The following is a 16120-nucleotide window of genomic DNA, read 5'->3' as shown; positions in this document are numbered from 1 at the left end:
GATGAGTTTGCCGTAAACGCATGTGGACTCCCTAGCCCTGCTGATGATCATTCGCTTTTCTCTCCATTAAATAACCTATTTTTTGGTAATTTTATTGTTTAGTTTCATTAAATATGAATGCAGTCTTGTTTTTTATAAGAAGGGTATCAGCATGGAAAGTACAAAAATACCTGGAAGTTGTGATTCTTGTGTAAAGTAAGAATGTGATACTCTGAGAAAGTTTCCATTACTACAGTAATATATTGATTTTATTAGTTATGAAGGTAAGGTAAGGTACTGTACAGCAGATGGTCTTCTCATAAGGGATATAACAAAACCAACTCAAAAATAATTAAATAGTGCAATTATTCTCCAACCCCAGGGAACATAGACTGCTCAATACTGTGGTCAGCTTGCAAACATAAATTTGTGGCAAACCTTACAGTTGTCAGACAGTTTTTAATATGAAAATATGCACATATATTGTGCCTTCTGGGTGGCACACCAAATTATGAGAGTAAGTTGTATAAGAATGCATTTTCAAGTCCAATATTTATGCAAGTATCATATAATGTTTTAAGATCATACACTGAATAACTTCGATGAAAAGAATTCTCTGCCTTGTTGGAATGCAATTAGGCTACAATTTACAGAAGAGGGAAGGTTTGTTAAATAAAATACACAGAACTGTAAATCTTCAAAAACTTGCTTGATGAAGTTTGAAAAACACTGAACAGAAGGGGAAAAGTTTTTTTTAATTTTCTTCATAAGACATATGAAAAAATTTGATCTTTAATGCTCAGCAGATATGTTCCTACTTTGAAACCTTCTCCACAAGCCACATGCTGCTTTGGTAGTATATATTGCCACATTTTCACACACAATCTATGGACTACTTGTTAAAAGAATCCTTGTTCAGCTGCACTGAGCATCATACTCATGTGCGGGTCATTTAAAAAAACAACTTTCACAACACCTTCTTGTCCCTAGCAACTACATGGCCTCTTATTTCCACGGCTTGTGCCTGCTATCCCAGTAACACCTTTCCCTACACCTGATTTTGTATCATTAGGTGATACATAGGAAAATGCAGATTTACTTACTCCAACCTACTCATGTAACATGAGGTCAGATGTGCACACAAGAGCACAACTACATGGATGGCTGCTCTTACTCAGTTAATGCAGTTCAATAACATCCTTTCCTCTCACATAATGACATTATCTAATACATGTTTGGAAAATACCTTGAATTATGATAAGAAAATACTTGCCTTAACACTTTAGCTGATGACTGTAGTTTGGTACCTGTTCAAAGCATTAAGCAGTTTTGCTCCTTCAGAAATACCGTGCAACGTGCACTACTCAAAATCACTGTGGTGGGATTGTCTCCACAAAATCACAGAATGGGTAAGGTTGGAAGAGACCACAGTGGGTCATGTGGTCCAACCTCCCTGCTCAAGCAGGGTCATCCTAGAGCACATTGCACAGAATTGTGCCGAGACCATTCTTGAACACCTTCAACCTGGCGTTACATAGCCTATGAAAAATGATAGTAAGTAAAACTTAAAATTATGTTTACCTGATTCTCTTGTACGAACGTGGGTCCATACACTAGATACTGATCCTCCTTCATTTGAGGCAACCACCCTATAGAGGTATTCTTCAAAGGACATGGAGAAGTACAGAGGAGGTAAAAGATTAAAAATACTAAAAAAACACTGAACACAGTAATACATTGACAAAAAATGAACTGAAAATTATGTATTTTTTTTTAAAGAACCAATGTGCTACCTGTAAAGGGTTGTAGACCACACTCATAAACACTGTGCTCTTTTCCTCGGTACACTAGGATGGAGTCATTTCCCCTGCAGTTAACAGCACTGTCAGTTGATAGGCATCCGTCCAGATTGACTCTGACAGCACTGCTGGACACAGATGCCAAGTTAACGACAGCACCTCGTGTAAATTTAACATCCTTCATGCAACCACCGAAACCTAGCAAACAGTAAGGGATTAGTACCACATAAAGAGCTTCAGTCATTAAGAAACACTTTTGTTCCTTTCAATTCTATATTTTCAGCATTAAAGACTATAATGTGAATAGGTTGACTTCCAACATGACGTTCTGCCTACACTTTCATGATACTAAGCTGGTAAGTTCCTGCCTTACAGGAACACCTTTCACTGTCAGCAATTCCATCCCAGAAGGAAATAGCTTTCTGTTTTCTCTCCTGCCACTTCTCACTTTAAAATTATTACCATAAAAGTGATTCTGACTTTTAAAATCAGCTTTCTGCTGCCTTCTAATATTTTGTTAATACACATGCTTTCTCAAACTGAGAAAAATATCTAAATTAAAAATACAATTAACTTCAGGAGATCAGATGGAGTTATTTCAGTTTTTTGTGATGGGGATATAACGAGTATGCTGTTTACAAACATCCTCTAGAAACACAACCCTAAACTATTTGTTTATGATAAAAAAATTTAAGAAGTTACATTTTATATTTATTTCTATATATACATATATTTCTGTGTGTCCACGTGTGTAACATTCCTATCAACATTACAAATATGTTAAATTAGTCATTTGCAGTTAAAACATCACTATAAAATTCAGGATGCAGTTGTTAAAATCTCTATATTTACTAAAAATTAACAAATTGACACAAAATAGTTCTCAAATCTGAGTAGCGATTGGTGTTTAACATAAACCTGAAGTAAACAGTAACCAAACTGAAGACTTCAGTTCATTTAAGAATTAACTTTGTAAATTAAAAATCCACCTCTCACTGATCAGTGCTACTCTTTAGCTTTGTGAAAGCACTGCATTTATATATTATGTACTTTTATTGCCTTTATCACTGCAAGATGACAGATCAGAGTAGTATTTGTACTTAGCCACCTGAACTGAGAATCTAATGTCCTTACGTAGTTCATGCAAAAAGGGGTACTGAAGGTGGAAACCTTGACTCAGCCTCTAAAACACTTTCTCTTTCCACGATGCTAGGAATTTAGCCAAACTGCTCCTCAGCATGAATACATCCTAATTTAAGTTCAACTGCCACTCCACAGCGACCTGCTCAGTTTCTTAGTCTGCAGCAGAGGAAAGAATTAGTCCCAGTCTGCATGGACATTCTAATCATAAGACAGAATGAACAGCTGTTTAATTTTCAGTGAGATGCACACTGTATAAGCTATTTTAATACATTATTTTAGTATCTTTTTGGCTACATTTATCACTATTTGAAGATTTCTGACTAATGTCAGCCAAGTAACCTTGTTTATTCTCAAGTAGCTGCAGAATAAGTAAAGACAGTACAAATTCTCACAAACATTCCTGCAAGGTACCTTCCTTCTGAACCTCTCAAGAGGGCATATGATGGGTCATGCAAAGGCCCACAGACTCTAGTTAAAATTTCTTAAAGTTGTAACTGACATGGAGGTGAGGTGGGAGGAGAAGGATATTTATCCCTTATTTGCTGTGAGCAAAACAACATTCCTTTATTAAAAATTAACTACAAAGCAGCCATTGATTGAGAAAATCTTATCTAAATAATTATTAAATCAGAAGGTCTCCATATTCTATTATCTTACCATTACATCACTGTAGTCCTAAATAAAACACGCTTTAAGCTGTAATGTCTAATCTTGTTTACCTAAAACTACATTTAGGAACACATAAGAATGTTTTTCTCTTTGGACACTCTAAATACAAATTCCAAGCCGCCATCTTATTTTGCGGCGTGCTGAGGAGGGTTGGTGGAAAAGCAATGTTTATTGATGTGCCTTGGTATGCACTTCAGACATTCACTTTAGATGCTATGTTGCCCTAGATTCTTTGTTCACAGATCTCTTTGCTGCAGGAGTTGTGAATGCATCCACTCACGAGGCTATACCATCTGCTACAAGGCAACACTGACAGGGTATGACTGGCTAGCTCTTTCAGGCCATAAATATTATGCACGCAGAACCTGAAGGAAGATTATATTATATGTGATACTTAGAGCTGGAAGAACACTATATTCTTGAAATATCTGTGAATGCCAGTGCATGGATTTGATTCAAACTACTCTATAGCTGTGAAACCACCAGGCTTCCAAACAGCTCTGCAGAGCTCACTTGATGCACACATTCAGTGTGAGTTCATGCATTCAAAGCCACTTTCTAGATTCCCCACTAATCACTTACTGACTGCTACTTATTTGTTCACGGTATCTGAAAAATACACCATGACTGATGAATATTTTCACAACTAATGAAAAAACACACCCAGAGTCAGTTTAGTAGACACTTTTGGCTACATTTCCTACAGTAGATCTTTTGTGAAGGCCACTAGTATCAGGCTGTAATTAATGCTTCTCTCTTTTCCCTACAAATTTGACCTGTTCCCAAACAGAAGGGTCACAGTGATGGCTAAAAATATGACCGTGTCTCCTCTTTCTGATAACAAGGAAAAGGTCACAGAAATTGTAGCCAAAATCCAAATTCAGGGGTTTATATTCATTTAATTTTTTGGGTTAGAATCAATATTGCCTAAAATGGCCTAAAACCCTCTCAACTATTCTTCCATGTGGCAGCATCCAGCCTCATTACAGTAATTTAAGCTATGTTTACTGTTTTCCACTGGTTTTGTATTCCAGATCTGCAAGTGACATGAGTGGATCAAGTGAAACAAATTTATCTGAACTGGTTCTCTGATGAAGATTTGAAATCATCTGGTTGGACATCTCAGTTTACCATTTGCTACTCTCCAGTACCCCTCCCAGCAGTTAGATTGCTTCAGATATCACTGGGTTGGAAGAATTTTTATAGCTTTGCAAAAGGATCAGGACTCAGTAAAGCTACATTGGTAGGGATGACTGGTAGTTAAGGTAACAATGGGTGGAAAGAAAAATTCCTGTTACATATTCATGAATTTACACTGTCAGCAGCAGAATGTCCACCTTGTGCATGACATCAGTTTTTGAAAACACATGTTCTTGGTGTCATCTTACCTTGTTCTAACCCCAGCTCTTTATAAAAATTCTGAATCTCAGGTGGGATTCCTCCTATGTAGACAGGTGAGTTTACTTTCAGCTGCTGAACACGGGGTTCAAGTGCCTGCTCTCTCAGTTCATTCATACTTGTTAAAATCACAGAGCCCTCCTTGTTCACAGTGACTTCATTCCACTTTCCATCACAATAAGACAGTCCCAACCACAGATCCACTTGTGTGAAGACAAGGCCAGTTTTTAAAAAGATGTTTAATATTCCACTTTTCAGTTCAATCTATATATTTTCAAAGAGAAAATATATTTTGAAAGAGACATCAAATACACAATGACAGAAATTCACTTTGAAAAACATAATCAAAGGAGTTATGCACAAGATCAATGAATAAGAAATTTTTATCTTCAGGATAATACTGTTTACACAAAGGATGCTAAATACAGTGAGTGAATCAGTTAATTCAGAAGGTAGGAAAATATATTTTGAATTTTTGACAACAGACTTTGGTATTAATGCAACTAAAAAGAAAGGACAATGAATCAGGACTGTTTTGCTTTTTTGAGAATGAGAAAACAGTATTTTATCTATCGATTCATTTTTTAGAAGAATGTAACAAGATAATAAGGAAATGAAATGTCAGACCTGATTAAGGTCTTTTTAATTGGCTGGTGAACTCAATTTCAAATTTTTGCAGTATACATTGATTCTTACATTTATACATTTCATCCTTATTCTTCTACATCTTGTAAGAAAATAATTGGTTTTGTATGTGCTTTTTGAGATTAATGTGCCAATTGTCTAATAGAAATACATTTTACTTAAACGTTTCACTGCAGAAGTCTCCAAATGCTTTACTGCAAGACTCTTTATCCTAACTGAATGGAACACAAGTGGGTTGAGACTGTAAATTGGCACATATAAAGCACTAGACACTTAGGGGATGAACTGGTGCTTGAAAAATATGAATATATCCACAAAAAGGCATTACTGTTTCTATGACAAAACCTTATTAAGTGAAATAAAAAGTACAGATTTAATATAAATTCTTATCACCATTATTGACAAACTGACATATTTAGTTTACTGATAATATTAGCATTGCAATGTTCATAATTAGATTGTATTTCCTTAACAGGGACTCCAACTGATGAAAGAACTCTGTACTTGCAGTGACACAGGCAATGCAGGTCCTATCCCAAGTGCACACTGACTTCTTGCTCATAAAACAGAGGGATTTTGTTTATTTCTTTCTTTGGGACTGCAACTTTTCTTATTTCCATGAGTTTAGAGTCATTTATAGCTAAGGACTCTACAATACAGGCAAAGGACTGATCATGGCATCAGTATTGATGAGTATAGCTTGAAAAATGTGTCCATTGGACAAGTCACTGCTTTTCTTCATTGATAAGAATTAATATAGAGCACACTGTGCTGGTGTGAAGAAAGCATTCCAGATGCATTAGTACAGTGATATGCCAGCAAGTCTGCCAGACCTGGAAGCCAGAGAGAGGGCACAGTGTTTGACACAGGGTCACTACTCAGCACAACCCTTTTCCAATTTACTCATCTTGGCATAGTTTTAAAGCAGGCAGTGAATAATGTTTGTGCTTTTTTTTGTTGACCTGGACTGACATTTAGAATGCCCAAGTGAAGACAAAGATTGGGGACCACTGCTCAGTTTCAGTTGTTCTGCATGGTGAAGATAAAAAAAAAAAAAACAAAATTCTGCATAGATCTGAGCATAGGTACTGACCATAGGTTTAGAAAAACAACAGACTAATTGTTTGCTTTAGATAAAATTCTGGGACCACTTTAAAAAAAATGCTTGATTTATAATCTGTCCTTGGAAACTATATTATTACTTTAAATCAAAAACGCATAAAGATCATCTTACAGACATCTCAGTTGCCATCCCTAAACAGAACAAGAGTGTTATATCACAGCTCTAAACATAAGCAGTTTCCAGTTTAATTCTTCAAAACATGCTTGCTTTTCAGATTTTGAGGTACAAAATTTCATTAACGCTTTTCTACACGTACACAATTCTTATTTTGATATACCTCAGCATTTAAGTTTGGAGTTAGGAAAACCAAAGCTTAGCCTGAAACTGGAAGATATGAGGAGCAAGAAGAGCTTCCATAGTCCCACTAGCAGGTTGTAGTATCTCTCCGAGACTGATACAGGGACCAACTCTGATTAAAAATTTTATTAATGACCTGGGCAATAGGATGGGGTGTACTCTCATCAAGGTTGCCAGTGATAGCTAAGAGGGCTGTCACTGGTGTCCTAGGCATATAAAGCAGCTTTGAAGAAAATACTGAGTCAAGATGGATCACAAACTGAACACTGGCCAACAATGTACCCTCAAAATGATGAAGACCAACATGCACTGGGCTACATTAGAAATGAGGTGGGCACCAGTTCCAAGGAGTTGATTCTTCCCCTCTATCTATCCTGTATAAGACTTGGACTACTGTATCCAGTTGTGGAATCTCTGGTATATAAAAGATACTGCGGAACACCAGAGTGAATCCAGTGGAGGGGCACCAAGTTGGTCAGTGGTTGGAGTACCTAGAGTATGATCTGAAGCTGAAAGAACAGGGTTTGTTCAGTTTGAAGAGTAAAAGGGAAGAGAACTTTACTGTTCAACTTCCTTATGGGAAGATACAGAAAAGACAGATCCAGTCTCTTCTCAGAGGCTCATTACAAAAGGATGAGAGGCAAAAAACAAGTTGTAATGAGAGAAACAGTAAGAGATCAGGGCTGGTTTCTTTGTTGTTTGGGTTTTTTTTTTCCTATAATGCGGATGGTCAAAGATTGGAACAGACTGCAGAATTTATAAAGCTGTGGACCATCCATCTGGAGAGAGATGCACAATACCCAAACAGAAAATGCATGGAGCAACCTATTCAAACATAAATTGGTCCTGCTTTTAGCAAAGACTGGGAATAAATTACTCCAAAGGTCCCTTCAACTTAAATGATTTTTTGGTTCTGTATTGTACTTCTCTGCAGGAGCAAGTAGTTGCCTCACTCGATCTGCTTATAAACATATGAGTTTGAAGATGAAAGGAATATGCAGATATAGCTCTGGGAAACCAAACTCACATATGACAGGGGCTGCATCAGAGCCTGAATGACACTTCATTAAACCTGCCACCCAAAATGGTCTCAACCAATGTAGAACTAGAAGAGTGATTATGGCTTTATCTCCCTTGAATTGGGAAGTCTTCCTGAGTCTCAGGAATACCAGCAGAGAAAAGCAATGGACTTCAAAAAACTTGTCAAGGACAGGCAGTCTGTGTCTCCTTTGAAAGTGAAAGTACATGTTACTCATGCTGATGTTCATTCCAGTTCAAAATCTAGCCCGGTTCAGACCTGCCAGCCAGAGAGCAGAGGCCCAAACAAAGACCCTCAACAGTCCCCTCAGAATCAGTCACTCTTTAACGATTTGCATTTTGAGTTCTCAAAATGCTAATTTCACACCCTTTCTTATTTCCATCACAGTAATGCTTTCACCTTGGACTCTGGCTATTTTACTTCATGCAGCTATTCAAACATGCAATTCTTTGGGAAAAGTTCTTTCGAGACTTTTTTCTTACTTTGCAGCTTTGCAGAAGCAAATCAGCAGCTACAATTTCTTGGGAGCCAGTGCCACTGTTGCACACTGGTAGTGCTTAGGCTTTTGCTGCAGTTGAAGTGCTCAGCATTAAAATCAGTAATGCAAACTTTATCAGCCATCACGGATTCTTTTAATCACATAAACTCATGAGGAAACACATGCCAGAGTGAGAGCTAGTAATTCATACTAGTGTATCTGGTCACAGTTTGCCTGTAATTATTATGCCTGGATCCAAAGATAATCAGATTGACCTATCTGGCTTGAGTTAATTCTCAGGGCATAGAAGGCATGGAAGAAGTGACCTTTATGCACAGCACCTTTCTAGGACATCATTTTGTCTTGGGCAGAAGACAAGACAGTCTTTGGCTGTTTGGTATCAGATCAGCCACGTGTTTAGCTACAGTCATTCCCAAACCATAATGCTAATAAGAGAGCTGTGACCTATGCAAAGAGAAGGGTCAGGGAATACTGTCTTACAACAGCACTTGGGATAAGTGGTATAGTTTATAATCTGTTTTGCTGTGCAAGTGTTTCCTGACCAAAGCTCCTAACAAAGACATCGTAGCTCATGTGCAACATGCTACACACCTCATTTTCACTTTCTATTAACCTTTTTTTGTGAGCTCAAGTGTACAGAAAAACCTTCTGTCATCATTATGTATGTGCAGAACACAAAGCCGCAAGAGTTGGAAAAGCATGCATACATGTACTCATCCTCTCTAAAATTCCTCATTTTAAGGCTATGGAGACGTTGAGGTCAGGATTAAAGTGACATTAAAAAAAATTACTTGATTTAGGACAAATTCTAAGAAAATTATCCAATCACAATTCTCAGAGCTGAAAATAGTAGAAATATAAAACTGTCAAAAATCTGGATGATTTTTGTATGAGTAGAAAAGGAAATTATTTTGTCTAACTGCTTTGTGCTTTTGACTCCACTTCAAATTTAGTAAGTCCCCTTTCTTACTTTATAGTCAGAATCTATTTTCTCATGTTTGTGGTAGTCTTACACAGAGCAAGACAGAGGAAACAAGGATCACATACTACCAGAATCTCCTGAAGAACCTGGTGAATACTGTTCATGTAAATAGTGCCCCTGTGCTGTGAATTACACACATACAACTCTTTTTTAGGGTGGAACAGTAGTGTACCTATAATATCTTATGCTATTAGCTTGTGATCTTGGTCATTACTTGAGGGCAAAATTAAAGTAATAACTGTAATTAGTAAGACTTGTTATTGGAACTCATTGTAATTTTTTAACTAAGGCTGTGTCAAAAAGAGGAAGCAAATCGGTCTAGCAGAATTCAAAATCCAGGAAAAAATGATCTGCTGGAAAAGCCAGTAGTATAAAAAGAAAATATAGAGTAAGTTATAGTTGACCTGAAAAGGAGAAAAATACATTTATATGTTTTAGGTCACAAGTTTAAAAGAAAAGGCCCATTAGATATAATGCCGTGCAATAAAACAGGCTGTGACATGACAGCCATTAGCAAAACAGCTGCATAATAAGAAATAAATAAATAAATTAAATTCAATAATAGAGCAGAAAGGGTAGATTGGGTCATAAAGAATAACAATACTTTCAAAAATCTCTAAAAATAAATTATTGCTTCCTGGATAAGCTGTAAAAGTTTTTTTTTTCCATCCTCTGTAATACCTATTAATTGGTGAAAGTACTAACTATAGTTGACCTACTAAGCAATGGTGACCACAGCCTAATTACACTCAGAATCCTTGAGGAAAGAAAAATATCAAAATCCAGAGCCATGCAGCTAATAAAAGAATTTGAAAAATGAAAACAAACATATTAAAATTTAAACAAAATACTGGAAATGATGGAAGCACAAGTAATTCTGAGTATAAACAGTCTTATTTAACAGACACCAAAAAGAAACTTCATAAGCATTATCTCACAAATTTGCCTAATACAGGATTGTATTTTGCAGTGTTGGGAAAAACCATTACAGGGATGAGACAGGATTAAGCTGGACCACTAATTTCTGACTATATGTTTCAAATACAAATGAAAAAATTTATGGATTATAAAAAAATACATCTATCTTAAAGAGAAAGCTTTATTATGAGACTGGACAATTTCCATCATTAACTTTTTGATTTACAATTTAATTGATCTTGTTCTACTATGAGAACTGGGAAAATAGTAGCTCTATACTTGCCTAGGAATAACGTGGACACTTTTAATATGTCTTTCATTCTCCTTTCTAATTCAGTAAAGACAATAATTCTACATTTCATATATTGATATCTTTCTTATTTATGATATAAATAACACAAGTAACTTAATTGAGCATCGCTTGGAGTGTTTTGCTCCCCTTATACTTTGCTGTGCAAAGCATTTCAAAACTAGTAAAACACGAAAATAACTTATGGTATGAAATTTCTTTAAGTGCTAGTTTGGCTTTAGTAACAAAACTCACAAGTCATGTCTGAATATAGTTATTTGTATTTTTGAACTTACTGCAAGATAATCTGGGCCATCTTTATTGTAAACAAACAGAAGCAATCCATTCAGTTGATCTGTTCTGAATTTGAATGAGATCTCAAATTCCATTCCACCACTGAAAACACCTGAATGCAATTCCAGGAACCCTGGAAAGAGAGTGAGTGCATACATAAACTAATCAAATCCATAAATAAATAGTTTCAGGAAACCAAAAGTAAAAATTTAGATGCTTCTTTCTACTTTGATATAAAGAACTTGGGCATCAAGATTATAGTTCTTACAACTTTATCACTCAGCCTTGTAAAGGACAGTTATCAACAACATACTGCAAGAAACCAAACCGGTACAACATCCTCATTTTTTTACCTGGCATTTCTTTTGGCATCTTTTCTTATAGGCATCTTTTATGTCTCTACAAAAGTGAACCTTCACCTTTTACAGGCACATCAAATCTGCATACAGTTACAGCAGCACTACCTGTCTGTGAATGCAATTCCTCTTTCATGCAGCAACCTTCTGTAAACCCAGAGACCAAATTTTAAACCATTCAAAAATAAACCTCTATAACTAAAAATGCTTTGAAAAGCAGATCACTGCAATACTTTTAATACGTTCACCTTTTATATCTCAAGAACATACTTGGATAGTGCAATAGAACAGGAAACTACCTCTGCCAAGAAAATGTGCTCCTTCTGAGAGAGCAATGGGGCATCCTTCCCAAACATGATAGACATTGTTCTGCTCTTCAGCATACTCCCAGTTCAAAGATTCCCAGTTTTCATAAGGAGTATGCGCTTTTTTCAAAAATACATCACTAAGACACCCCACAAATCCTTTCTGCACTATCCTCTTCATCCCTGCAAAAAAAGGAAAATATTTTTTAAGCCGATTAATCACCTGCAACTAAACACAAGAATTAATTTATATGTTTTATTCGTGTTCTCCTTATCATATATGTCTATGTATGCATTGAAAACCAGCTATCAATCACTTCATAAAGACAGTCTCAAAGCTAAATCCAGATTTTTGAATGGGTCTAGTTCCTAAAGACAGCAGTGTCTGCTACATAGCTGAAAAATACTAAAATTTTTGAGATTTTGTATACAGGTACTTTCAATTCAACAGCAGAAATCTGCTCTATGGAGATCCAAGGAAAGTTTTCTTTAAACACAACAGTAATTCTGAAGAAAGGCATGCTTCTGCTGAATAGGAAGAAACAGTGTTGCAAAAGCTAAGACAGATGAATACATGTTTAGAAGCTTCATCAGGAAATGTTTCATTCCTTGTTTGAATAAAAAAACCCCAATGATTCCTGGCTGCTATACTCTTTTTTCACTAGGGACAAAAACATAAAGCAGATTTATAGGTGGCCTTCTCTTGAATGGTATTTATAGTCAGTCTCATTTTAATTATTTACCTGTGTTTTTTGAGGGAGGCATCCTGGATTACTTTGTGAACCAACGTTTTAGAAGAACACATGCACATATTTCTGGTTTTAGTAAAGTGACAAAGAAGAGGGAGTTGGACTTCAGTGTACCCCACTAGTTTTTATGTCAGACGTGAGAACATAAACATAGCAAACAATTTGGCTTCCAGGTTAATATGACAGAAACAAAATTTTGGAAATGAATTCACTGAGAACAGCTGACTGTATACTGGCTTTGTAGGCAGTCACCTCTCTGTTACAGGTTGACAGATTATATCCTTGAAATATATACCAAATTTATATATGAAAACTTATGTTTATTGATTTTTCTAGAAGCCAAGTATGATCCAATTCTACATAAATTCTATATCTGTAAAATACAGGTATATTCATACACCACCAAATTCAATGCAACAACCTCTGAAGGATACAAACTGACACCAAAAAAGGCCAGCATGTTGTATCCCTGCACCCAAGTGCATAACCCTGCGTTTAAGCTAATAAAAAGAAATTTCTTGTGTGTTTTGGAAAAGAATTTGGGAATCTGTATGTAAAACATATCCTTAACTTTCACAGTCATACCAGTTCTGTGTATAAAATTCATTAAAATGCACACAGAGCTCATACGCTGCTTTAATGCTGATGAAATCAGCTATATAGACATTTCAGTCTATCTCAAAAGGTAAAATTTGAGAAACTGTAAAGACTTATTTATCATACTCACCTACATCCTTTCTCTCAATAGTATAACCCTGTGGAAGTCCTCCAACAAAAACTCCTGTGTTCTCTCCAATAATGGTACTGCCACTAGTTGCTAAGGAAGAACCTGACAGAAATAGATCATTATTCTGTTATTCAATGCTTTCAACAGATTTTCAACTCAATAACAAAACATTGATATTTTATAAAAAAGGCTAATGTGACACAATATCCTAGTACTTTCCCATATGTATCCAGGAAATATTTACATCTCTATTTTACAACAGAGTATTAAAACAATTATAGATTCACAAGCACAAAAAGACCCTTAGTATTAAATCATCAAAGATTCACATTGGACAGATACCTCAGATGAGCAGACAAAACAGTAGTGATCTTTTGAGAAAATTGAGTTGAATTCTTTTTTATATGGGCAAACACAGGTAGTGGAAAAGTAAGCAAGCGAGCAATACCCTGAGCAATACCAAAATTATTTAGATGAATTGATTACCTGTATACTGCCCATCCACTGTGATGTTTCCCAGTGCTTGAATTCTTGTAGCAATTATTTGGTGCCAGCTGTTATCATTGTACATTTTTCCACCATCATTAGTTGGAGTGACTGCTACTGCAGATCCCTTTTTAATAAAGAGAAGAATCCAATTTAGAATATTATGAAGGTAACATTTAGAATTATACCTTACTGTTTTACAGCAATCTGTAGCATGTAACATCTAAAAATAAAGACAGAAGTCCTCTGCTTAACTTCTTTTGGACTACTGAATGATGTTTAGGACTGATTTTCCCACTAAATTAACCTTTTCAAATAATAAAATAAAGATCAAGGATCCAGTTTGGTTTCTATTAAAAATAGAAAACTCTGTGTAGTTCTCCTGATAAAGACAAGGATGAGGCACAAATCGTTGTGGGTCATGTCACTCAGATGTTTTATTTTTTATTTATTTTTTTAATTATGTCTCTATTTAACTACTTCACGGATTACTGTGGCTGTGTAGTTTGATGGCCATGATTCAATGTCCCATCCACAGAGAGAAGCAGCATATCAAGATTGTTAATTGCAGCACCTGTCTAAAGGAAGGAACCCAAAAAAAAGGTGTATTTGTAGCACAGTAGATTCATGTTCTGTCCATGTTAACCTGGTATCAAAAGGACTTAAATTTCTAGATGAAAGAGTACAATAAATTTATGGAGGGGAAAAAAAAGTCATTCCAAGAGATTCGGGAAGACACACCAAAACAAAGAAGGTGAAAAAAACCCTAACAAAACAACAACAACAACAACAAAAAGCAAAACAAAAAACCAAACAAACAACCACACACACACACCGCCCCCAAAAGATAGTTATTGAAGTTGCTTTATGGTATAAGGGATGTTTGTAAAAATGCATTTAAATTTAACTAGAATTTGTATGTGGTTTTATTAAAACAAAAAAAAATACGACAAAGAGGGGTGAATTTAGGGACATCTATGACAAATACAGAGAAGTCTTTTCCAAATTGCTGAGTAAGAGGAATATAAGAGATGAAGCTGCCAAACTAAATCTCACGATTGTAAAGAACCAAACAAAATATCACATAAATTAATATAATGATGTAACACAAATAAAATCAATACATTTCAAGAATTTTCTTGAGATTTATATCCAAATAATCTTCTAATTTCCGAATAATTCCCATAATATTTCTCAGGACTTTATACCCTACTTGAACTACCTGAGAACTCAAAGTTATTCTGCTGGATTCACAAATACAATTGTCCTATGCAGCAGGCAACTACTGAATGGAAAAACATTTCCTTGTATAGGCACTGTGCTATATTAAAGACTCTCAACTTCTGTAGTTACTTTATGGCTTCAAAAAACAACTTTAAAAAAATATGTAAAAGAAAAATTTGGTTTCTTATCATTTGGGTGCCTAGCTTGTAACTTTGCAATAGCAAACTAGATCATTCAGCAATTTTTTTATTCTCAGATCATCTATGACTTTTTCTGGCCAAAGGACCTTAGAGTTATGCACATGGAGAAAACCTGTTGATGTAAACAACACCTATTTTAATACTAAAAACTTCTGTTAAAATTTAGTCTTCTGCCTTTAGTGGCATTCATCTCCTAGAAACCGCATTTTGGCATAAGATTTACAAACACAGAATACATTTTGCAGTACCTTTTGAATTGGGGACTGTCACTGTGTATCTTATGAATCAAAATACATATGATGTGCACATATGTACAGGATTACAGAAAAAGTTATTTCCTGTGGATATTTACAGCATGCTTCCTACTCCATTCAGCCAACATCCTGGTACTGAGGAGTTTTGTGCAGCAGCCCTCTGCCCCATTAAAACAACAGAAAGCTATATATCCTTACATATTAATTCCCACTTTTTCATATACTATTTTTTATTGTCTTCTCTCCTATTTCAACATTTTAATATTTTACAAACACACACATTTCATTATCATAGTTTAATAATTAAAACCAGAACTGGTGTCATGCCCAATTAATGTGCCCTGGTAGCATGCCCATTAGTTTTTCCATTAGTGAATTCAACAATACTAATGGGATTACTAGCATGGGATGCTAATTGGGCGTGACATAAGAAACTGGCTTACTTCTTAGCATACCCTTGCTAATGATGAAATTAATGAGCATTTTATTAAATGCTGTCTCATCAAAGTGTACTTAGTTAGCGTTAAAATTGTTACAAACGATGCTGCATTCTAAAGATCAGGTGCCTGAATAAGTGGTTCTTCATATTATGTTTGGCAACAGTCTAGAGCATTAACAGTTTTATACACCAGAAACCACATTTATTTGTAACCAATTCAATCTGGGACCACACAAGCATATGTGCAAACCTGTGCTTAATTTTGGGGGAAGACGAAAAAAGATGGTATTCAGGATTCAGCATGCA

At 35.6% G+C, this 16120-nt stretch overlaps 1 protein-coding gene across 9 annotated transcripts in view; it reads right to left on the bottom strand.

Moving 5' to 3' along the window:
• USH2A (usherin) overlaps positions 1-16120 on the bottom strand; it is a 379818-nt gene that overhangs the window by 226854 nt on the left and 136844 nt on the right. For all 9 annotated transcript variants that reach the window (XR_001874412.1, XM_017812861.1, XM_017812864.1 and 6 more), the window contains 7 exons: positions 13698-13824; positions 13212-13313; positions 11730-11918; positions 11077-11207; positions 4979-5252; positions 1773-1976; positions 1561-1641 (listed from right to left, as the gene is read on the bottom strand). Coding sequence is in view for 8 of the 9 variants with exons in the window: in XM_017812861.1 (XP_017668350.1) it covers positions 1561-1641; positions 1773-1976; positions 4979-5252; positions 11077-11207; positions 11730-11918; positions 13212-13313; positions 13698-13824 (1108 nt within the window). In the remaining variant the exon portion in view is untranslated. The remainder of the gene's footprint in view (positions 1-1560; positions 1642-1772; positions 1977-4978; positions 5253-11076; positions 11208-11729; positions 11919-13211; positions 13314-13697; positions 13825-16120) is intronic.

The sequence above is a fragment of the Lepidothrix coronata genome, unplaced genomic scaffold (assembly GCF_001604755.1).
Source record: "Lepidothrix coronata isolate B3197 unplaced genomic scaffold, Lepidothrix_coronata-1.0 Scaffold38, whole genome shotgun sequence".
Taxonomy (NCBI): Eukaryota; Metazoa; Chordata; class Aves; order Passeriformes; family Pipridae; genus Lepidothrix; species Lepidothrix coronata.
The sequence above is the reverse complement of the archived record's forward strand: the minus strand, read 5'-3'. Positions and strand labels throughout refer to the sequence as shown.